The 25,361-nt window shown below is 39.1% G+C and overlaps 1 protein-coding gene across 1 annotated transcript in view; it reads right to left on the bottom strand.

Annotated features, from left to right (window-relative positions):
• Positions 1-16,955, bottom strand: part of glrbb (glycine receptor, beta b) — a 53,258-nt gene extending 36,303 nt beyond the window's left edge. The window contains exons 1-4 of the mRNA XM_061724893.1: positions 16,617-16,955; positions 11,806-11,944; positions 4,923-5,029; positions 1,432-1,499 (exon numbers count right to left, since the gene is read on the bottom strand). Of these exons, the coding sequence (XP_061580877.1) occupies positions 1,432-1,499; positions 4,923-5,029; positions 11,806-11,927 (297 nt within the window). The 5' untranslated portion in view covers positions 11,928-11,944; positions 16,617-16,955. The remainder of the gene's footprint in view (positions 1-1,431; positions 1,500-4,922; positions 5,030-11,805; positions 11,945-16,616) is intronic.
• Between the last annotated feature and the right edge of the window lie 8,406 nt (positions 16,956-25,361).

Genomic DNA, 25,361 nt, shown 5'->3' with positions numbered 1-25,361 from the left:
TTGCCCGTTGATTGACAGAACAGGGGCACTTCAGGGGCCTATCAGATTACAGGCGGGGCCTCGGCCACACGAAAATGAAGCTCAAAGTCACCAAAAATGATAATTTTGGAAAATTCCGGCCAAAGTGGAGATTTGCAAAAACTCCGTCTTCACGTTTGCTTGTAAACAGAGAGAAACGGACATTTAGGCTTCAGAACGTCACATTATGCGACAGAAACTCAGCTACTGCCATCAGGACGCAGATTTATAGGTATATCCTGCTTTTAACGTATTTATTTTTATTTATTAGAAACCCTGACCTTGGTTTTACTTTCTTTATTCATTCATTGTTCTTTGCCTTGTGGGCAACATCTACGTTTATCCTGTTAGTGAGCATTGTGATACCTGCCATGTCTGTCTTGCGCTGTTGTAAACCTGTTCATTGTTTTCATTGTATTTTGTCCTGTGTCAAATTAATGACGGTGAAGATTGTGTGTGAGATGCCTTCCATCTACTGCAAAACAAATCTACCCACGGGTATTAATAAAGTTAACTTGAACTTGAAACGTCACCAGCGTCATGAGTGTGACCTGTGTTTACAATTTGTTTGGCCACCGTCAATTTTTTCTTGTATTTTACCTGTTTTATATTCTAAAGTCACACTTAAAAGTAACTCCACTTCTCTGTCACTCCAAACGAAAGACTCTCGTTCCATCTTGGAAGTAACTGGAAGTTACTCATGTCGTTTGTTGATGTTTTCTTCCAGGATTCTGATTGGCTAGCATGATTTTATGCTTCTCGTTACACTGCCCCCTGTAGGTTTGGCTGCTCATAGCACCTTAACAGCGTATTTATGCGGGTTCGTGTAAATGATGGTATTTTTCAAAACGTAGAGGGGGGAATAATATAAGGGACATCAGAGGAGGGAGGATGTGGGGGAGCATAAGGAAAAGTACCCTATTGATCACAGAAATAGTTTTCAATCTGTTATATACGCTGCATTAGATGCATGACAAAGATCTGAGTCACACCGACGGCCTGTATGACATTAAGGCCGATATGGTATTGCATGACTGATTACATCATTTTCTATTTATTGACTTCCTTCAAGCAAAAATTTTAAAAAAGAAAACACAGTCAGGAAAGTTCTTTCTATTTTCTCCTGGGTGATCAAGAGTAATCCCAGCAATGTCATTCTGTATAATCTCGTTATTAGCATTCAAACTGCTCTTCTTTACCAGCAATTAAGTCATCAGATTAATGAGGCACAAAAACTCCAGTCTTCATAATGATTCACTGCTAAATGTTCTGATGAACTGGCAGAGAGATTCCCCTTCACTCCTTCTAAAACTAAAGTTTTACAGCTTCCAGCCTTCACTCCCTGCGTCCGATTGGCAGAAGTATTGATTATCGGTACAGTCGTGCTACAGTGGGACTGCAGTAAATTCTCACCATGGTCGTTTCCTGGATGGAGCCGAAGCTGTTGATGAAGATGTTAACTCTGTCCTCCACAGGAATTCCTGCATTCAGACGGAGGAAAGAGGAGATTTCAGAACGGACAAAAGCTGCATTTTTATCTCATGGGAAGTATTTGCACTACAAACTCTGTATATCATCGTCTTTGTTTTTTAGACCCACACAAATTGGAGTTGGTTCTCAATTGATTTCCTTATTGACCGTGATTGTGAATAACTCAACAGTGAAAATAAATTAATAATGAATTCTTACAAACATCTCACCCCTTTTATGGCGTGAACATTTTTTGCTGACATCTTTCTCAACTTACCGTTTTGCATAAGTCTCGTTGTTATTTCTACATTAATGCAGATTCCTCACCCTGTTTTGAATAAATTGTCTTTGACATGTTTCATGTATTTTCCACTGTCACTCAATAAAATGTATCATGCAATTCGAAGATGACATAGTCCTTATATCTTCTTTGCATTTACGTAGGCAATTAAATGAATTAATATGCATAAAAAAGCCTTTAGTATAACCTTGACATTCTCTCTCTATAAGAGCGTTTTATAGTCCTCAGGGAAAATGTGTACAGGGCACAGCGTGGATGTTAATTCGGGAGATTATGACATGGATGTTAATGGACAGAGAGCTTCCAGCCCACCCTGAAATCCAGAGCAGATGTTCGGCTGCTGGAACGGTTACAGGCGGTCAGGGAGGGATGAGTCTGTTCACATCAAATACAGAGTCACAGATCCAGCGCTGGCTGCCAGCAAGAGGATGGAAACTATCTGTGGATCCACCTGAAGACTCGTACAGCTTTCAGTCAGACGGACAGAGCTGCCTCCAAGCACTGCTTTTCCTTCAAATGTACAATATATATCAGAAAAATGAAGCTGGTTTCTTCCAGAGCTGTGAACAATTAATAAATTAGAATAATCAGTGTTACTGATATTGATTTGATTTTTGATTTTATTTGAAGATTTAAAAAAAGAGTACAAAAAAAGAGTACAAAAAAGTAAAAAAAAACGGACTAGAAATATATATATATATATATATATATATATATATATATATATATATATATATATATATATATATATATATATATATATATGTATATGTGTGTGTACAGCACTTGGGCAGACCTCACGGATCCACCAACATGCTCGAAACGGAGTAGGATTGAAGTAACCACTTATCGAGTCCTACCCCTGAATCTTACATACATTTTAACATATAACAAGACGAGTTTCAATAAACTTACTTATAAAACTACTACTTTAATAACTGTTCTATACAGTGATATAATACTCAATTATATGTATATATAAATATAGTCAAAATCAAACAAATCAAGGCAAACAAAAGAAAACAAAACAAACGCCCAGCATTTAGTTGTGCTACTATGTATGTATGTACTAATAGAAGTAATTATAATGCATAGTATTACATTATCATTACTTTAATATAATACTACAATATAATAGAGAACAATAGACAGCAATGGTATAACAATATTAGGGGTGGGTTAAAAATATCGATATATCGATATTTCATCGATATACATGTGTAGGAACGATTATTGATACATAAATCAAAGTATTGAACGTAGCGATGGAAGGATCACGTTATTCCGTTATTGTAACTAGAATATCGATATCGAATCGTATCGGAATCGTATCGTATCGGGAGGTCAGTGATGATACCCAGCTCTAAACAATATACTTGAATAATTATATAAGAGTAGATATGCTATATATACACTGGTTCATATATTTACCTCCAGTTATATACATAAAAATTACTATAAATCTATATATCGACATATATAAATATAAATCAATATATATTCATAGAAATATAGATACACAAATACTGTACGTATAATACAACTCAATATATCCATATATACTGTATACCTACATATAACATATCTATATCCATAATATTCAAGTAAAAGTTGGAGGATGGAGATTTTTAGTTTGGTTAATAAGCTTAATTCTGTGAAATGAGAACTTAAAATTGAGTCTATTGAGACTCTTTCCAGAAGAAAATAAATTGGACTCTGCAGCAAAACCTTACGTGTCAAGCTTACAACTCAAACTTTTTGAGGGCACTGCCAGTTTTGTTTGTCAAGCCAAGTATCAGCACTCGATAAAGATCTGGCTCCGTCACCCGAACAAGCCGCGTCCCGACAAAAGCAGTCCCTTGATTGTTTGCATTTCTATAAATCAGTGACAATCATCTTGAGCTACTCCGAGCCCAGAATGCAGCGGCGGCGTTTCCCTGTTAAATGATGTTTGTGGGCTGAGCTTGTTCTCATGGTACCAAAAGTAAACATAAAAGATTTAGTCCTACAAACATATCAGCTGCTCATCACAAAAGCAGTTCAAACTCCTTATAATTGCTGAAAAACCCCTGAAAACTGTCAGTGCTTACTTTCTTACTGATATTTTCTGTTAATTGGGATCTGAATTATGTGGAGTAAAATGTATAATTGACTGAGTAACCATAGCGTTAACGTTTCTGGCAACTGTTAAAAGATCAGATCTTAATCTTTGGAGGCAGTTTTTAATCAATTCAGTTTATCAATTTTTATTTATTTAGATTTGATACCATAAATGAATTAAATGCAGTTGAATTGGGGCCCTTAAGTTTAGAAGTTTTTTCTTTTTTAAATGTAAAATGTAGTTTATAGATTTACACTTACACTCAAAACACTCACTTGAAACTGCAGGATAAAGAAACTCTCATGTTTAGCTCAGAGCTGTGGAGGTTAAGCCACTTTTATGGACACTTTTACGTTCATTTGGCGTCGTGGCCAGCAGAGACGCTACATTACTATTTTTTTTCTCCTTTCTGATAATGATTCTTTTACCTGCGTTTTGAGTATCAGTCAGATCTGACAATAGGTCAAGTACCAGTCTGACGTTGGACTCACAGCTTTCTGCTTACACTTTTGTCTTCAATGACGTCTGTTCAGCTCTCATACGGTTTAAGGAAGGCCGTTTCAGAGATGTATTTCCTTCTCTGCCAACTATTTTGTGCTTCCAGATGTTCAACAAAGAGATAAATTACAACATTTGATGACCAGTTCTTCTACAATGTTTCACATTATTGTTCTTTTTTCGATAATTTTAATTCCAGATCTGGCAGCTGCAGTGTGTCTGTCTTCCTCTCAGGCTTTTTAAGGTCCTTATGCCCTTTACATCCTCTGCATTTAGTTTGTATTCTAGTTAAGAAGTCAAGTTAAGTGATTTCACCAAAGTACCTCCCTGTATTTGAAACATATATGAAATATGCATATGGCTTTTCTAAAATGGAAACGCATTTTAGTGTCAGCACAGTGCTCAGATACATTTCCCAGCACGGCATGGTTAGCGAGGATCTGGTGGTGCGTATTTTTAATTAATACAACAGTAGCTCACCTCAAATATAAATCAAAACAAGACATGGGAAGATAAAGAGGGCAAATCACTTGCCTTTGAAGTTGGGCCGTATTCTGGGATCATAGGTGATCAGTAACCTGTTCAAGATGTTGCTGGTTGAGTTTGCAGGGACTCGAGCCAGATCCTCAGATGACAGCTGTCTGCAAACAAAGAAGACAGAAAAGGAACTTTAGAAGGTCAAATTCCTGGGAGATGAACAACGCAGATGCAAGAAGCCCCCACTTATAGCTGCTCTGTGTACTCTTTGATTAAACCATACACTGAGAGAGCTCGAACCTGAGGGTTAAATCGGCTTTTAAGATGTGGACCACCCAGTAAATGTTAGAGTACGGCAGTGTTTAGAAATGAGAAGTGCTCCACACTGAGATGCTTCTTTATGAAGATGACATGGCCTCCGACTTTGAGAGGACACTTTTGGGCTCTTGTTGAACAAATGAGAAAAATCTAAACATTTGTGTCAGATCTATAATTTTGCTATTCCTCCCGTAGTTACATAGTTGATGATAAATTAGGTTGTTTTTATTCCATCGAAGAAAATTCCACCCTGTACTTGGGGAGGGGAGTTTTATTTTGAATGTAAACCATTCATGCGGTAGCTGTTTTTCTTAACTCTGCTTCAGGGTTACAGGGGGCCACGGTCTTCTTTCTTTTTTTAAATCAACAAATAGTGACGAGCAGAGTTGACGGACCATCACACGGCCGACACAGAGAGACGGATGACGGCGAATGTTCGAACCCGAGTCCTTGGCCGGCCTAGAACGGCCAACCACTCTGATGTTCAGGCCTTTGGTATGTGGGAAGGAACTGGATCATCTGGAGAAAACTAATCACGGAAAAGGGAGAGCTTTCCAGCTCTTTACAGCATGGGTCAGCAACCCAAAATGTTGAAAGAGCCATATTGGACCAAAAAAAAATAAAATTGGACTTTGTTGGAGATGCCGGGGGACAGAGGGCACTCTGCTGCACATGCTATGGGACTGCCCTAAAATTCAGAAATTTTGGATAGAAATTATCACTCAAATTGAACATATTGTAAACTACAAAATCCCCTTCTCCCCAAATCTAATTATCTTGGGTGACCCTTCACCTCTCCAAGGCGTCTGCCCTTCAGATGCTGAGTGAATCAAGACGGTCCTTATGCTGGGGCGCAAACTAATCATATGTTTTATTTATTTATTTATTTATTTATTTGCACAATGACAACAGTACATTTTTATCATACAAGGACAAATAATTTGTGCAGGAGAGGAAAAGAAGCCCGAAGGGCTTATAAAAAATCCTCCCCCTCAATACAAAATCACCAAAACAAATCAATCAATAGAAAAAGAATAGAAAGGAAAAGAAAAGGTAAAAGAAACAAAGAAAATTACAATAAACACCCAAACAAAAATATCCATGAAATGGCAATTTCATTTTAGTACGAATAGCCTGTTAATTTTGTCTAAATAAAAGATACCCCATTAAGTTGGTCCTAAACATTTTTAAGGATGACACTAACTTAAGAGATCTATCTAAACAGTTCCAGAGTTGAGGGCCATGGAATTGGTGACTGCAGGTACGACAAAGAGGTAAATGAAAGTTCTTCCCACCTCTAACTGAATAAGAATGAATATCTGATGATAACAGAAAAAAATTATGAAAAGTGCCTGGAATGTCTTGTTTGAAATGAATGAACTTAAACATAAACAGGCATGTTTGAATAGAAAAAATTGATAATAATTTAAATTTGCTAAATAAGGGTGCAGAAAGGTGCTTGATGAGAAGAAAATGAAATAATTCTCAAGAATCTTTTCTGAATTAGAAATAATTGTATGTGTATGTATGTGTGTATGTGTGTGTATAAATGTATGTGGATGGAAGGCCTCGGAAGCTCCCTCTGCCAGTCTCTGGTCTAGCCAGATCGGTCACTTGGCAGCTTTGGAAAAGCTGACGTTCAGACTTATGAACAATGTAGATATGTCAAAATGGAATAAGTGGATAACCTATATTGAGAGATAAGACAGAAGTCCAATTCATACATAACCCTTCAACCTTGTGTACCATTGCCATTAATGTTAACCATCTCAATTCTATTTATTTATTTTTTATTATTATTTTTACTTTAATTTTTTTTCTGTTTGTTTTCACATATTCCTAACTAAATTATAAACTTTTTTCATTCTATCTTTCATTGGATTTAGAATTGAGCTGATTTAATTTCCTAAGGGTTTGCTCTTTCTGTTAGTGTGATGTTGATCCTTGCTGTTTGTCTTGATGAAAAATAATAATAAAACTATGAATCTCAAAAAAAAAAAAATATTGGACCAAAAAAACTAAAAACAAATATGTCTGGAGCCGCAAAAAATGTAAAGTATTGTATAAGCCTTAGAATGAAGGCAACACATGCTGTATGTATCTATATTATATTAGCCTACTATCAAATGACTAAGTTGGCTACAAATACATAAGAGTTCACATACCTGCATAAAAGCGCAGTCTGCTCAATATCCATCACATCACACGACTCAACACAATAACTGAGTAGCTGGCGCTGAATGTATGTCTTGATTTGCTGATCGGTGACGTTACCTGCCATTTTAATGGCCCTTTCCTTCACTGTCTTAGCGGAGCTGTATTATCTCCGTTTTGTTTTTGAAGTCTGCAAATAGGTCTGCAAACGGTTTTCCACGCTTTATTATCTCAATAAAACTTGCAGCAGTAGTGGAGTTTAGAGATGCAATCCACTTCTTAAATCTATTTTTGCGCTCCTCTAATTTCTCCAGAAGTAATGAAATCGCACTTTTTCTCTCACTCCCAACTGGGTACTGGGCTGCAAATGTAGCATGCTTTCCCTGGAAATGTCTTTCCACATTACTCTTTTTGTTATCGGAAAACTTCTCGCTACAGAGCAATCATTCAGGCAATGAATGATTCGGTCCAAGAAACGTTGAATCCTCTTTTCTCCTGAGTTATTTTTCTCTTTTTCCCTTTGGGATCCATCGCCATCACACAGCCGCCGGTTTGTTTACAACAGTCACCTGCCCGGCGCCCCCTGCTGGTAGAAACGTGTATCGCAGGCTCCGACGCAAATCTTCGTTTACAGAAATGTTGAAATTTTTACAGCATTGGAAAACGTTCAGAATGTTTGTGTCGTGTTTGTGAATGGGTAGAAATATGTGACACTAGAAATTGAATTTTAATAATTTATATTTGAATTGTAATTGCTGAACTTGAATAATTGAATTAAAAAACTGAATCTGAATCACATAATTTGAATTTGTATTGTTTAATTTGAATCATTGCATTGAAAAACAGTTCTCACAATTCAATTCACAATTCAGTTCTTGCAATTCAATTTCAATTTTTGCTGTGCCAGACATCCGGGTCTTCTGGAGGAACAGCAATCGAGTGCAGATACAAAGAACTCACGTAGCCTACTATAGCCTCTATTTTCTTTCAACGATATAAACAACCAATGGGAAATAGATATTTCGAAACCTATTGTGTTTTCTCCATTCTGTGTAAAAAGTGTAGATTTATATCTTGCCATTTTGTAGAAAAATTTCTGCTGTTTGTCCTACAGAAACCATATGACAACAAAAAATATATTTCCCTCCCCCATCTATTTCCATTTTCAAACATTTTTGAAAAAGCTCCAGGGACCCACTAGGGCGGCGCTAAAGAGCCGCTGGCGGCTATAGAGGCGCGGGTTGCCGACCCCCCCTTTACAGGAAGGAAAAAGTAACAACCATGTTTTAAGTTATGATAATGACAAACAGTGATACAGAGATGGGTAGAGGGGGGGTGAGATCCAGCAGGAAAGCTGTGACAAATGGAAAGGCTCTTCATGGGTGGCAATTACTTCTCCTGCCAAAGAATTCCCCCGTCCCAAAGCACTTTACATATCATTATGTAAACCTTATCATTCTCCGAGGATGAGTTGAAGTGCTCTGCAGGATTGTTGTGTCTTGTGTATATGTTCTACAGTTTCCCTGATCAAAGTTACACACACAATTCCCCGCCACACGACCTCTTTTCTTCCTTTCGTTTGAACAACCCTCTCTTACAACCTGAAGCGCACGAGCTAAACTGGAACCAAATGGTTTCCCTCCATCCACGAGGCATCTAGAGGTTTAAACATGAAATATGTTATGCAGCTTGCCCGTGCCAATATTGGGACCACATCAAACAGCTTGCTCCTTATTTCAAGACGTTTCACTGTGAAGCCACACATTACCATTTAAGGAAGTAGACAATGTAGTTCTCAATAAATAATGGATACATGGAAACAATAAATCCTTCAAAGACAAGACAGCTACTGCTTATTGATTTGTGAGTCGTGTCTACTTGTTTACGTTAGCCATAGTACTGAGGGCGAAAAAAGCTGATCTAATGTGTTTTTGATCAGTTTCTGGAAAGCCCATTGATTCTTGTGGAATGTACAGAACAGAAGACCCTATCAGAACTTGAAATCACCTCAGTCATGAATAAAGCGCTGCCAGTAAGCTCCCCCATGTGTTATTGACTAAGTCATGCCTTAACTAAATGCTCGACTGCAAAGATCTAAGCCGTTTTCACACATACAGGTCATTAGGTTTAGCAGCCTTTAAGAGGGCAGCTCAGCTAATGAAAAGAACTGCATGATATCATTTGTGAAGCTTCAACAAACCTGGGTAAACAACCCGGGTGATGTCATCTGGGTTGTTTTGGCTTTAGTTTGATAGAAACTCAAAGTGGGCCTCTTTCATTGACGGAGTGGAACCATAGGTACGCATCCAGTTTGCTCAAGTGTCACCAGTTTTGAAGTGGTAAAATGTGCAGATCTTCCAACGGCATAGGAGGTCATTTCTACAAGCCCTGTGTAAAAATGTCTAACTGTTGCAGCAGAAATAACCATGGTACAAAAAATAAGTGTTGGTATCTGGATTTCAGATCATAGGTGTGGTTCAATTCACTTCATTGGGTGAAAATCATTGTCAAAGGACAAATCTTAGCATGTTCGTTTGAAAAAAAAAGAAAAGTTCTTGTTTTGATGGCCCTTTACCCTCTGCCCAACGGCAGTGGGTCAAACAGGAAATGTCCCGAGTGGGATGAGTCCTTCAGGATGGTCTTGGCTCTCCTGAGGCAGTAAGAGCCATGAAGGTCTTACAGTGTAGGTAGTGAATCCCCAGTGACCTTCTCAGCCATTTGACCCTCTGGAGTGTTTGCTGGGCCAATGAGAGTGGGCTAAGAAGACTCATCACCTCCAGTGATGCCACGTACCACTGTGGTGTCGTCCGCAGAGGTGTATAATCCAGGGGCCGTAAAGTAAGAATCCTGTCCAGCAGTTGTTTCAACCAATCACTAAACCAGCTCCACTGCAGGTAGATGGTAGGTCGTAGTAAGTGTGGTAAGTGAGGCTGTTTATCTGCGCGGTTTATCTGGCTGTCATCATGACGACCCTCCTCTACAGTTGCGAGGCGTACACACTATATAGCCGCCACCTCAGGATGCTTGAGGCCTTTCACATCAAGTGCCTACAATGCATCCTGGGGATATCCTGGAAGGACAGAGTGCTGCACACTGACATACTTTGCAAAACCAACTGCACCAGTGTGGAGGCCACAGTCCCCTAGCACCAACTCCGCTGGCTCGGCCACGTAATCAGGATGCCAGAAGAGCGCCTGCCACGCAAAGTGCTCTACGGCCAGCTCCACCTTGACCGTCGCTTGGCAGGAGGCCCGAAAAAGTGCTATAAAGACCAAATAAAGACTGCCATGAAGAAATGCGGCCTGAACCCAACCCAGCTGGAGGACACTGCAGCTCAACGCCCCATCTGGCGGCAGCTCCTCCAACAAGGAGTTCACAAGCTTGAGGAGGACCGAGGTGACCGACGGACCAGGAAGCGTCAAAAGAGACATGAAGCCAGTGCCACGCCCACACCCCCAGTCACCGTCTTCACCTGCTCTGTCTGTGGAAAGCAGTGTGGATCACGGATTGGACTACACAGCCGCATGAGGACTCACAAGAAATAGAGATGGAATGTCATCATCGGACACGATGGACAACCTTAAGCAAGTAAGCAAGCAAGGTAAGTGAGGCTGATCCAGAAACATGGTAGTGTTTTTACTTTATGGCACCTGGATTATACACCTCTTCTCGGCCGCATGAAGGTGTTGCTGGTGTGGAAGGGGGTGCAGTCTGAGGTGTAGAGGCTGAAAAGTAGGGGGCTCAGCACGCAGCCTTGAGGGGAACCAGTGCTGAGTGTGAGAGGTGCGGAGGTGTGGGGCCAATCCAGACCCTCTGAAAGAAAGTCCTTCATCCTGAGGCTTATTGAATGGGGCAGTTTCCTCACGAGGCCGTGGGGAAGGATCATGTGATATGAGTCTTCCACAGCCAGAGCCCTCCTTGTTTCAGCTCTGGCAGTCTTCATTTCAGAAGTAACGTCGTCTGTGACATCAGTAATCACAATGGATGGACATATTCGACCAGAATAAATGCAAACTAATGTTAGTTAGCACCATATGAATGTATGAACTAAGTTAAGCTGAAATAGCCAGTTGGTGGTGACTATGGTATGCATGTTCCAACCGATCGTCAGACTTGTTCGTTCTGCCGTTTTTTTTTATTTTTGGGTTCAGTGGGCGGCGTCAACTCCTACCAAGATCCGGGCCTGTGAGTTACATCACAGAGATTTATTTTTAAACATAGTCTGGAGAATCTTCCTTGACCTAAGCACCGTTAAAAAACTGCATTATTGGAAACATAAGCCTTGTTGTTATTAGAGCTTCACTTGTACTGGTGGGACTGCTCAAGCTGATTCCATATCCCTGCATTGCATTTCAGTAATGTTTTATTAAATTATCACTGATTGCAAGAAATGCTTAATAAAGTACGGTACATATAGTTTGTTGCCCATTGTACACCATCAGACCTTCACAGTTTAACCTTTACTTACGATGGACAGTACACCTGCTTCCCTTTCTTCTTCCCCTTCTTAGTTCCTTTTTCTTTTGCAGATACTCCCTCTAGACAAACAGAAAGGGCCAGAAAAAAGATGGCAAACTTCTTCACACCCATCCTGGTTCAAGTTGAGTCTGCGTAAGAAAAAAGAAAAGAAAACAAATTATTTACAGCACAGAAGACACAGGAATGAGTCACTCAAGCTTGAAGACAAATTAATTAAAAATAACACCAACAAAAGAAAAACTATGTTTTCTTTCAGCAGTCAAGATATTCTGGTATCCATCTGCATGTTTACTTTATGGTGGATTAAAAAATCCTCTGAGTGAAGTACCAGAACTCTTTAGTTTTTTGATTCACTCTTTACGCATTTCACATCTGGTAAATGTTTGGATTTATGCTTTAATCCACTCTGATTCATTTATATTTCAATCGCTGAAGCAATGCACCTGGTCATTCAGGGCTTTTCAACTGAATGTGGCTGCAGAATATCAATAAACATCACTGCAGACCTTGCCCAGAAAAAAGATTTATTAAGGCTGTTTTTCACAGGCAGCACTACATGAACTTCCCTCAAATTGGTCTCATTAATACTGCAGCGTCATTGTTGAACCCTTAAATTTGCGTAGATTGTAGATAATATGGTCTTGTGTCTGGACAAAAATAAAATGATGCATATTTTGATGTGCAGACAGTCAATTTTTTATTTCGAGGTGGGAATCATTACTCAGTTTGCAACCATGTTCCCTGCATGATTCACGGCTTGTCTTAGAAAGCAGTGCCCTTTCATTGCATAGGGACACCGAGACTAACGGTAAAGCGGTAAAGTTCCCCGAACGCCCTGCCAGCAAGCCTGTATATTAACTGACCGGTTCATTGTCTAGACTGAGACTGTCTCTCTCTCTCTCTCCTCAGTGCATTTGTCCTGTAACTCCTAGTCTGCTCTTCACCCACACATTCATCTTCATCCTCTCCAGGACACATCTTTTTCTGCAGCTCAGTTTTGTGTCTTTTAGTCCCAGTTAGGGGGGGATGTTGACCGGCCAACATACATCATCACAAACCCACTGAAAAGAAGGCAACAGCTGGGCTGATGTCACTGACTTTCTTAATTATTGGAAAGTATTTCTTAGGCAACCTACTAATTCCATCTCATAACCTACTTGTGCAATTTTTTTTATATAAGATGCTTTGCAAGTTTTTCCTGACTGGGACCTATAAGTAGCATGTATTTTAGTGTAGAGATTACCAAAGAGATTCAAATTAGATTGATATTCACATTCAAATCATGCTCTCTGATGTTAACATTTAGCATCCAGTGGCCTCTGTTGAGAACCTTGTATTTAGTTTATGAGCCTATCCTCGCTATGATGCCCTGCTATACACAAACAAGAAGACAAAGCTGTCCAAAATGTCAATGTCAAAACAAAATATGAAATATATACATCAAGCATGAAATTAATTTTTAGGTTTTTAAACTATTACAAGAGCAAAAAACAAAAAATTCCTCACTCGTTTTTGATAGTGAGCGATTACCTGCTCACAGTTCCACGGCTGCCTCGACCAATAGGAAATTATCAACTTGATCTTTCTGATGCTGTTGTCACTATTAAAAATAACAGCACCAAGCTTGCAGAGATAAAACATACAAAGAAAAGCCAGGGCTTCCAACAAGGAAAAAAAATATTGTAATTTGCGGCGACTGCAGCTTATCTCACACAGGATGAAACGCTGCCCAGGTGTTAAAGCAGCAAGGGGGGTATGACATAAATTAAATCAAAGGAATTGTAGATATATGTCAAAACCCTGTATTAATTAGAAAGTATTGCCATTGCACAGGGTTGATGCTTCAAACGTGATGTCAAGTTAAAGTCCATGTTGCATAACTTGGTTCTTGTGCAAACCAAGTCCTTCGGTGCCTAAAGGCTGCCCTCATACTCGCCATCTGTGTGTTGGATTACAGACTCCTGTGCGTTCGCACTGTTGGTGCAGTTTACCTGAATATGCGTGTGTGTACATGTGTGTGTACATGTGTGTGTACATGTGTGTGTACATGTGTGTGTACATGTGTGCAAACCCAACCCCTCCTGGGCCCTGAACAAGAAGACTAAAGCCCCTGGAAAGGTGGGTCTTGGTCCACTTTCAGTTAACTCAACCAACTGTCCCTCATGTCTCAATCTGCCCTCTTGGACCGTTTTATTTTTTAATTTTTTATCAGAATCAGAATCAGCTTTATTGGCCAAGTTTGAACATGCCTCACAAGAAATTTGACTCCGGTTATTTTGCTCACTGTACCCAGATTTCAAAAGTATCAATGGTAAATAAACAAATGTGGCACTTATTAACATATATACAATTAAAAAAAGTGAAGAAGAAGAAGAAACAGCTTTGATATTGCCAGCAGTAAAACATAGCAAGGGCAGTGTTTATGTGTTTACGCTGTTAAATATTTAAAGGACCAAAGTGGAAGACCAAAGAGAATCTAGGAGCTTCTGTTAGAGAGGCAACAAAAATAGATCCTTGTCAGCTTTATACTGCACCAAAAATAAACTTGAGTAAATCTACCGTGAAATGAACCAGTGGTCAAGCTGATGTTATCAACTTGTGAAGTTTGTTTACCTTCATACAGTAAAAAATAGCCTTTTTCTTCTTTTTGTGGTGTAAAATTGTCACACGACTTAATTTAATTGTAATTTTCACCTATTTCCAATACACAAAGCCACAATCAAGTCATCATGAAGACACACACAGGACGGAACAGAAATGTGAGGCCAGTTGAGACCATAAGTCTTCACCTTGGCACTGGCTGTGTCAACTCTGTTCCAGCGCTGAACAACATGGCCCTCGCTGTGTTTTACTGCTGGCTAATATTAAAGCTGCAGAGGCTTTGTCATGCACTCACAGTCTGCCCCAGGTTTCCAGGTCATCTGCAGCTCCGCTGTGCCATGACATCCATAGCTCTGAATCCAGTGTTTAATATGGAATAATTTACAGGAAGATTTGGCCAAATCAGACATTTTCAAGTTATAAATGTTGATAGCAAAAGCTGTTCACCAATGTGAAGCATTCACTTCTGAAAAGCAAAAACCTGCATCAAACCTAAATGGGAAAGATTTCTGAGGAGACTTGGGGCAAATATCTGGTCCTTCCAGTGGAAAACATCTAGCTCCCTGGACTGGAGAGAGCATTGTTGGAAGAATATTATTAGATACTTCAAGACACTGTATCAGGAGAAATACAAAGGTGAAAATTTGCCATGTTGGAGACAACGTAGCTCGACGGTGGCTAACCACTATCACATTCTTTGGGAAACTGAAAGTGTTCATGTTTATGAATCCAGGCTTCAGTAAGCACAGTTTTTAACAATCAGTTTCCTCTGAGTTTTGATGTATTATATCTAGGTCATGTTAATTTTTTGGACTGTAGGCGAGAGATAAAATTGCTGCAAATGCTCTTAGTGGCAAGTAAAAAAGCAATTACCAGGAGATGGTTAACTCCGACCCCACCTACTCTAGAGACTGGATTGGTGTTACCTTAGAGATTCTTAGGATGGAAAAGCTGACCTTCCACCTAAAAACACAACGGGATATAATTTTACAAAATTTGGAATAACTGGATTGTATTTATCACCCCCATGAGAGCAGATTGTATTTGATTTCACTGGTACTATTATGTTGCAACTCGTTGATTTAACTTTTGACTTGGTTGTATGATTAATTCCACAACAGCAGCGGCAGGTGACCCCCTGATTTTAGTTCATAGTTCATGTAAACGTACATTTTCAGGACTTAAACAAACAAAACTGGAAGGACATTCATTATCATTTACTTGAATATTGCTGTATCGTTTTATTTATATATTATTTTTATTTATAAACAGGTATATGGAAGAGGAAATGGGTTAACAAGGAGTGTGATAAACAAATAAAATAGGGAAAAATGATATATTATACTTGCTTAAGATATGTTTAGATATTTATGTGGATATTTATGTGGTATGTTGAGAGGGATAGTTATAATTATGTAATATATGTTATATATTTATTATGTATGTAGCATATATATATTTATAGGGATATTTATGTAGTTTATATAGTGTATATTTATATAGATTTATGTAATATTTATATTTTCTATATACTTAGTAGTAATAGGCATGTTTACGTAGTATTTATATAGACTATATTTATATGGATATTGTGTAGATATGATAGCAATAATGTAAATTCATAGTTATAAAGGGGATAGGAACTAGGAACATATGTGCATATGAAGATGTTGCTTTTTATTTTTATAGTTTACATGTTCAAAATAAATTCATTCATTCATTCATTCATTCATTCATTCATTCATTCATTCATTCATTAATTCCTTGTTTCATTCATATTTACTTGTCCTTTCCAAATAAAAAAACAATAAAAAAAAGGACTTTTACTATTGCACACTTCAGTGCATTAATTACCTTTATCTGGCTGCTTTAACCCACGAGCACTGGAGGGGCCTGTGCTCTACCATCAAAATAACAATATCCAACACAATCAAAACAACTGAACTCTCACAACCTGTGGCTGCTCGTCTCACTGGCTCTTTTTTTTTTTTTTTTTTCCAACAAGAGAAAAGTAAGTAAGATCGTCGGACTGTGGTCCAGAGCCGGGATGAGGAGAAGGATGAGGGGAAAAGGAACAGCGACCACCATGACGGGGGGATGCAGGAGAGGAGGAAGACGCTGCACGCATGAACCCGCGCACGCTACGAACATGAAACCCGCAAAAGCCGTCCATCACGAACCCGCCGCAGATCCACTCACCCTTTTCAGCTTTTGTCACCTTTCAGCTCCTCTGAAAGCCAGATTCCCATAAAGCTGCGATTAATGGTGATTAATGGTGATCAGAGCCGTCCAGACTCGCTGCCTCTCTGTTCCATGCTGCTTTCCTCTCACTTTGCTGACGCGGTTTGTTGTCCGGTCTTTCCGAACAAAGTTACATCTCGGCAAACTGTCATTTTCTTTTCTTTTTTCTTTTTCCCCGAGCGCCTGCTTGTTTTTATTTTGGGGGGAATCAGCGCGTATGTGGTGGCTGCCCTTTCGCCTCAGCTCGGGAAGCGCAAGATGGAGGCTGCGCGCACCTGACATGCAACATGCGCAGTAGCGGCGGAGCTGAGAGCATCACTCTCAGCATCACTCTCATCAGCACCAACAGACGCTGTCCGCCTCCAGATCCACATCCACGTCCACATCCACGTCCACGTCACGGAGCAGACACGAGATGAAGGCAGCGTCACCGTGGGAAGCGTGTGGGCTGTGGAGCCACTGAGAAGCAGGACAGCCGTGGGTTTCAGGGTCAACACATGAGCCTATTTGAAACTATTATAGTAAATATTACAATACAAACCATGTACAAAGCCAGAAACAAACTTCTACCTCCACATGTCCAGAATCTGTTTCAAATGAGGGACACCAGATACAACCAGGAGCGCAAAAATGTTTCCTAGGGGGGGAGAGGGGGCCACTTCAATTCTTGGGGTGGACACCAAAACTAAAAGCCATGATTACAGGAATTTATTATACTGTTGTAGTATACAGGCTCAGAAATACTTTTAGTTTTTTTTTTTACTTTCTAACTTGTCTGTATATATATTAATGGTTAATACCATGTTGGTAAAAACCTAAGGCATATATATATATATATATATATATATATATATATATATATATATATATATATATATATATGCATATTTTAATATGTCATATATATAATTATTTTTTTTAATAAATATATATTATATATATATATATATTTTTTTTTTTATTACTATTATAGGCTCAGAAATAGTTAAGAGACACCTACTGATATGCATTTTGCCCAAATGATTTGGGATGAAACGCATAACTGACAATAGAATGTATGTGACCGGCAAGTGTTTTTTTTTTTTGTTTTTTCTATTGAGGCAAGTGGGGTAGCCAGCAAATTTGCCCTGCACCCCCCCCCCCCCCCCCCCCCAACCCTTGCTGGCTTCAGTGGGAAATGTAAATGTTTGTTTTTTAAATACATTTATAGAATTACCCTGTGTCTATTTGTATTGATTATTAATTATGAACTACAAATACATACTACAAACTACATATCAGAACATCGTGATCGATTTCACTAGGTATTATCTTTCCCAACACTTGTACCCCCCCCCCAGCATCCCTGACGACAGTGGTCGCTAGGTCAATCTCGTTTTTAGCACACTTTGCAGTGTTACTAGCAACCCAGCAATTAAAAAAAAATGAAAAGAAGGCAAATGATGGGTCCAATGTTGCCCCAGCAGCCAAGGGAGAAGGACCTGTGGGCGAAAGCGGGAGTCAGGCTATTAACGAGGCTGTTAGCCACTGATGGATTAATTATGCAAGTTCATTTTAAGGTAAGATATCAAATCACCCTATACCTCATATAAATCTGTTTAAGGGAAACATTTGACTTTTTTTACTCTCTCTCCCTCCCTCTCCTTTTTGCATTTGGACTTTAACTGTTTTAAGTTAAACTGGGATGTCCATGTGTTATGCCCCCAGTCTAGGGGTGCCTAGGACACAACATGAAAAGGCCCCATCTTCCCCAAGTCCCAAGTAGCCACAAACAAGATTTGGTTTCACTTTAAAAAGGAAGTGATTTATTAACAAAAGTAGATCAACTTGAAAAGTAAACTGAGACTGAGCTACTAGGCTTCAGGGTGGACAAAGGCCAAAACAACAAACAAAAGGGTCCTGTCTTAGGAGTAGGTAACTGACCTATCAAACAAAAGAAAACAAATGACACAAGGCTTACCTCCCTAACTAAAATAAACAGGAGAAAACGAAGTTAACAGAATTGGCAGCCCACCCTTACTTAACTCAAAAGTCAATATCTTCCAAAACCTATACAAAGTGCTAAGCACAAGGTGTGGCCGGTTGGGACAAGAGGAGGATGAGTCTGCAACCTGCTTGCAGCCCACCTGGTGGCGGCCATCTTGGCTCCTTTTATATCAGGTGGTTGTCGTTTCAGCCAATCACCATCCAGGGCATGGAACCTTCCCACCAATGACCGCACGGCTGTGGAACACACCTATCTGCATAGTAGATTAATACAAGAAAATCAAAGGGCACACACACACCCACACAAGACAGACTACAAAAATATGACCACAGTCATAACACCATGTGATAATGTTGCACTGACAAAGTGAATGAAGTGAACAGAATTAGTTAAATTGCATTTGTCCGATACGCTATTTTTGCCCTCTAACTCTGCTGCTTGCTGTCCATGGTGCCGAAAACGTATGCGTATTGCGTAAGGGCGCATTGACTGAATTGATCCACACGTTGTTAAAGTGTAGTGTTCATATAACGTTAGCAGGATGTGATTGAAGGTGCATTTGAAAAAGTTCACATAGCAGACTTCTGTGATGAGTATTTGCTGGGCATGTGGATAAGGCTTGTTCGTCTTGACGTCATCACTTGGCGGAGCCGCTATGTTGGAAGCTAACTTAGCTGCTCTTCGGACCACTGCGCACTGTGTACAGACGTGCTGCCTCTTCGTTGTTCTCCGGTCCCTGGCTTCCTTGTTTAAGGTATCCCGGTATTTTCGAGTCACTTTCTGGCATTTTAACAATTTTTTTTGCGTTCCGTCTGTTCACTTGGTGCTACCACGGGGCGGCAGTAGCTCCGGGGCAGCAGTAGCTCAGGTGGTAGAGCGGATTGTCCAATGATCGGAAGGTTGGCGGTTCGAATCCCGCTCTGTCCCAGTTTGCTGTCGTAGTGTCCTTGGGCAAGACACCTTACCCACGTTGCCCCGTGTGAATGTGTTTGAATGTGTATGAATGTTTGGTGGTGGTTGGAGGGGCCGTTTGCCGCAATATGGCAGCCACGCTTCCGTCAGTCTGCAGGGCAGCTGTGGCTACAAAACGCAGCTACCACCACCAGTGAGGATGTGTATGAATGAATAATGATCTCTGTAAAGTGCTCTGGGTTTGTCCAGGTTGTGGCTTATCTGTTCTTAGCTGCCTTTGAATAAAGCTCTGAACCTGCATGGATACTTTTAAACTTGGGTTTCGATCATATTTGATTACTGAATTTATCTGATCGATATTAGGGCCCGAGCACTGACAATGTGAAGGCCCTATTGTATCTGTAGGAATTTTCCGTATGAAATGAGGGCCTTTTTGCCCCCCTAAACGTGGCCCAAAAGTCACCAAATTATGCATGCAAGCCAGGCCTGGCGAAAAATTTGATATTTAATGGTTTACATTAATGGGCGTGGCCTAATGGCTTAACAGCGCCCCCTAGAACACTTCGTGCCTCAAGCCCCACCATACGGTTTGACGTACATGCACGAAAATCGGTACACACCTATATCATGTCGCAACTTAAAGAAAAGTCTCTTGGCGCCATGGCTAAAACCGAACAGGAAGTCGGCCATTTTGAATTAATCGTGTAATTTTGCCGCAATTTATGCTATTTCTTCAGCCGCTTCTTCGCCCGAACCGTAACGTGCACCCAGGTGTGTTATACTTACATCAAAATGTGCATCTCCATCTTGCGACGATGCACATTACTTTTCTCAGTCAAAAGCGTTACCGTGGCGACGATAGACGCCAAAAAGTGCGCCCCCCCCTTCATCTGACTGGTCCATATTTGATAGTTCCTACTTTCTGCCATAAATTTTGAATGGTTTGACAAAGACTCATGGGTGGTGTCATCGGACTCGGTTTTGAGTCCTTGAACAAAATTGGTGCAAATTAGCCCCGCCCCTTCTTCTGATTGGTCGATATTTGATAGTCCCTATTTTCTGCCATAACTTTTGAATGGTTTGACATAGAGAGTCGGGGCATAGAGAGTCGTAAATGTCCAGGCCTGAAGAATCTACATGCAAGTCATACAAGCGCTTCCACTGCAGCACGCCTGAACGTGCACAAGGGTGCGAGGGCCCGTTCATCGCTGCTTGCAGCTTTAATTTATTATTTTTATTTTTTTATTTTTTGTTTACATTTTAAATCATGCTTTTTTTATGTTTTAATGTCTTTGTAAAGCACTTTGAATCACATTGTTGTTGAATTGTGCTATAGAAATAAACTTGCCTTGTCCTGCAGACTGAGGGCAAAAAAGTTCTTATAGTTGGATGTGGAACAATGAGTTCTTTAAGATTACATGGGACTGGGCCATTTAGGGTTTCTTATGTCATATATTATGGAAGTCTGTAATTTAGTCTAAACTAAAACATGTCACCACTGTAGACAGACTCGGGCAGGAGAGATGTGATTTTTCTTGGCAGTACCAGTTAAAACTCTGACAGCAGCATTTGGAATCAGCAGAAGCATTTTCAGAGCGTTAAATATAGAGGACAGTTAAAACGCTTTGCTGCAGTCGAAGCTTGATAGAACATACATGCACAATATTTGGACCTTTTTTCTTTCATTTATTTTTCTCACACAGAATTGCGAAATAATTTCTCTAATTATCAAAATATTACTCAGACGGAGGACAGCTATTTATGCCAGGTCTATTTGAATGTTAAAGTAGAAAATTATAGTTTATCCACACTTTTACATCTCAGAGATAGGTCTGCGTCTTCAGCAGTTTATCAAGGGTTTTACAGGTAACTGTGTCATCAGCATAGTAATGAAAATGAATTAAATGTTTCTGTCTCGGTCAGTTTTCTTGTGCTCATATGTTTTTTGGACTTCTGTTTTTTATATTTAGCTTCATTTCCTGTTTTATTTTTAAAGCAGCTTCATGTGACTTCCTCTGTGAACATCTGTTTCCTTCACCCTTGACTGTTTGCCTGTCAGTGTCTATTTGTTAGTTTGATATAATTTGTCAGTTCTGCCCTATATACCGTACAGACCAAAAGTTTGGACACATGTCCAAACTTTTGGTCTGTACTGTATATATATATATATATATATATATATATATATATATATATATATATATATATATATATATATATATATATATATATATACAAACTTCTCTTGTATTTAATCCTAATCAGCTTTTGACTTTGGTTATCTTGCAGATAGGGCTGTCAGTTTAGCGCGTTAATTAGATTGATTAATTACACTGCTAATTAATGCGTTATGAAAATTGACGCAATTAATTATGAGTGTCAAAATGCGCAAGCAAAATTTGGCCCATTGAGGGACCGGTAGGCCACTTCGCAGTGGCAGGTCACTTCCCACCTGCTGCTAGTCAAACTAACAAAGCAGGTGACAGACCTGGACGACTCAGGCCCCGTTTACACGTAGCAAAAACGGTGGTGTTTTCATGCGTTTTGGCCGTTCGTTTACACGAAAACGAAGCTCAATGTCACCAAAAATTATCAGTTCTGAAAACTCCGGCCAAAGTGGAGATTTACAAAAACCCTTCACTCTTCACGTTTGCTTGTAAACAGAGAGAGACGGACATTTAGGCTTCCGAACGTCACATTATGCAACAGAAACGTCACCAGCGTCATGTGTGCGACCTGTGTTTACAATTTGTTTGGCCACCGTCAATATTTTCTTGTATTTTACCTGTTTTATATTCTAACGTCACACTTAAAAGTAACTCCACTTCTCTGTCACTCCAAACAAAAGATTCTCGTTCCATCTTGGAAGTAACTGGAAGTTACTCGTGTCATTTGTTGACGTTTTTTTTCCAGGATTCTGATTGGCTAGCATGACTTTATGCTTCTCGTTACACTGCCCCCTTTAGGTTTGGCTGCTCATAGCACCTTAACAGCGTATTTATGCAGGTTCGTGTAAATGATGGTATTTTTCAAAACGTAGAGGGGGAAATATCCGTTTTTGTAAATACTATGTGTAAATGTGGCTTCAGGGGAGCAAGGCAAGCAAATCTTTGCTGGGGCCTTTGAACGGCAAGTTTATGTATAAAAAGAAAGAAGATGGGATTATCAACAAGAACGTGGTGATTTGTACCTTTTGTAAAAAATAATTTTCCTATCACCGGAGCTGCTCCAGCCTGAATTATCATTTAAACGCTAAACATATCCGGACAAGTTCCACTGTAAACGTTGCTGTATTGAGTCAGCTTTAGTTTTAATTTTGAATTGAGAGTCTGCTTAAGTGCCTATTTGAGACTCAGCCTTATTTTATTTCTGAATTGTATTTATTTAACTGTATTTGCATTGCATTTTTGAATAATGCACCTGGCCTAATGGGTTTGCTGATGTGCTTGAGCTTTTTCTTTTGAATTTCATTTATGAAACACACTTCACCAATAAAAATGTGGATTTCAAATCTTCTCTTCTTAGTGTATTCAATTGATTAGTCGTGCACTGCAGTCCTAGAATTCAAATTCTTTGATTAATTATATTAATTAACTATAAATCCTGTAATTAATTAGATTATTTTTTTTAATTGCCTGACAGCACTACTTGCAGATGCTGTTTTGGTAATAATTGAAGGACTTTGTTTGATAAATCATGTCAGAAAGATAGTAGTTGACCCATATTTCTGGGTCAAATGTATCTTACATTTTTTTTGAATAAATTTTGAATTAATGTAAGATTTTAACAAATTTACTGGTACAAAAGGGTTAAAGTAATTTAAAGCTGACTATCTATAAATCTATAGAAAATGTATTGTCTAATCCTGGAGATGTAACTAAAGACAACGAGCAGTCATCAAAAGGACATTTTGTTAACAGTGTCTGAACTGCCAAATTTACTGTACAGTGTTTTTTCTTTGTAGATCTATGAATTGTCAGCTTGTTCGTTGAAATACATCTAGGGGTTAGAACAACTATTAATGGAATTTCTATCTTGATAGTGGAGTTACTTTGGCATAAATTCTCGATTCGTGACTGAAAGATGACCTGAAAAATGGATGAATAAATAAACTAACAAGTGACTTATTACCATATGAAACGAGGTTTGGGGATGAGATGGTTACAAAATCATTTATATAACTTAATTGGTCATACCATTGAATTTTATATCCAGTCAGTGAAAAGCCATTCTGTGTAAAGCCATTTTATGGATCATTTACTGTTAGGGACATTTATGTCGAATATGACTGATGTTCTTTTACACTGTGGAGCTTTAAGTATGGAGGAGAGCTTTTTGCGGGCAGTAATATCTAAAGGTGTATTTCTATTAAAAAAGAAAACTAAAGTAAAGGAGCTCAACTAAACAGTGCGCTTTCTTATCAGACTGTTTATGAATAAATTTACATGCCTCACTTACATTTCTCAGTTCAGTAGTTTGGTATTAAGGTGGTTTTCCACCAATGAGAAGCAAATTATTTTGCAAATCCCTCAACATGTTTGTGTTTTTGGGAAAGAAATGTTGAAACCAACGTTAAGCAAAGTAGGTCCATTGCTGTGTGACTCTGTGCAGGATAGAAAAAAGGAAAGCAGTTCTTGAACCAAAGCTACTCAAAAGTCTTAAGGTGATTAAACACACTGAGCGCAGACATGATATTATTGAATTTAGGAAGTTTAAGACAGTTAGATTATAATTAATAGTCTTTGTTCTGGAATTCCAAATGGTTCTCATTAAAATATTTTGCTCTTGAAATGAAATCCTTGTAATTATTTAAAACCAGGTCACAAATAAAAAATTGTGTAAGTGATGACAGAAAGTAAAATGTATGCTTTTCATGTGTTTCAAATGGATTTATTATCTTTCTATCAATGGCAACATGCACTTGAATAGAGTTGCGGTCAAAACCTTTTTACATTAACAACCCTGCATCAACATTTCAGGAGCATTTTTGTCATTTTTCTTTCATTTAGTGTAAACATATGGAAGCCATTTGACATGAAATCAAATCTCTTGTTTTGAATGTGAAATAAAATCCACAACAGAACCCGACTGAGCTGATTTATCCCGCAATTTTGATCCATATCTCATTCATCTTTTTTTATGTCAAACAAGGTGGGTGGCCTTACACATTGATCTCTTTAGTATAATTTTGACTGACATGGCATTCCATTTGCATACACACATTAACCAGGACCATATGAATACAAATTAATGATTTATGCCACAGGTCACGGCGCGGGTGTTACAATAAAGAGGCACACAGTTGACCGCGAGATCTCTTTTATGCTGTTTACAGACAAATGTTCTTTTGCTGGCTTTGAACCAGGCATGTGATGCACAGCAGAGTGCCAGTCCAGTAATGTGTCGGACTGGATTGATGCGATTTCCGATGGTTATATATATGGCAATGCAAACCACACTTCTGCTACTACTTCACTACTGGAGACACAATGGCGTCACTACTAAACAGCTTTCTCACTCTGTGCTGCTTCATAACATGTTTGTTTCCACTTCCGAAGTGATGGATGGCACTCGAACAGAATGGAGCGAAGCTTTATGGCACAAACTTTAGATAAGTAACAAGATGAATTGCTTGAAAGGGGAAAACGAGCTTTCAGAGGGAAGGATGAAGATGAAACAACGAGCTGGAAGACGAATGAGTGATGAAATTTGCAAAACATTGCTATATTTCAAATAAATGGTTTAGGTGGTAGTTATTTATATATTTTTGAAATGCCCATTTATTTCAGATGCTACTATTTTGA

This window comes from Cololabis saira, chromosome 7, assembly GCF_033807715.1.
Source record: "Cololabis saira isolate AMF1-May2022 chromosome 7, fColSai1.1, whole genome shotgun sequence".
NCBI lineage: Eukaryota > Metazoa > Chordata > Actinopteri > Beloniformes > Belonidae > Cololabis > Cololabis saira.
Note: the sequence above shows the minus strand (reverse complement) of the source record. Positions and strands in the feature narration are given on the sequence as shown.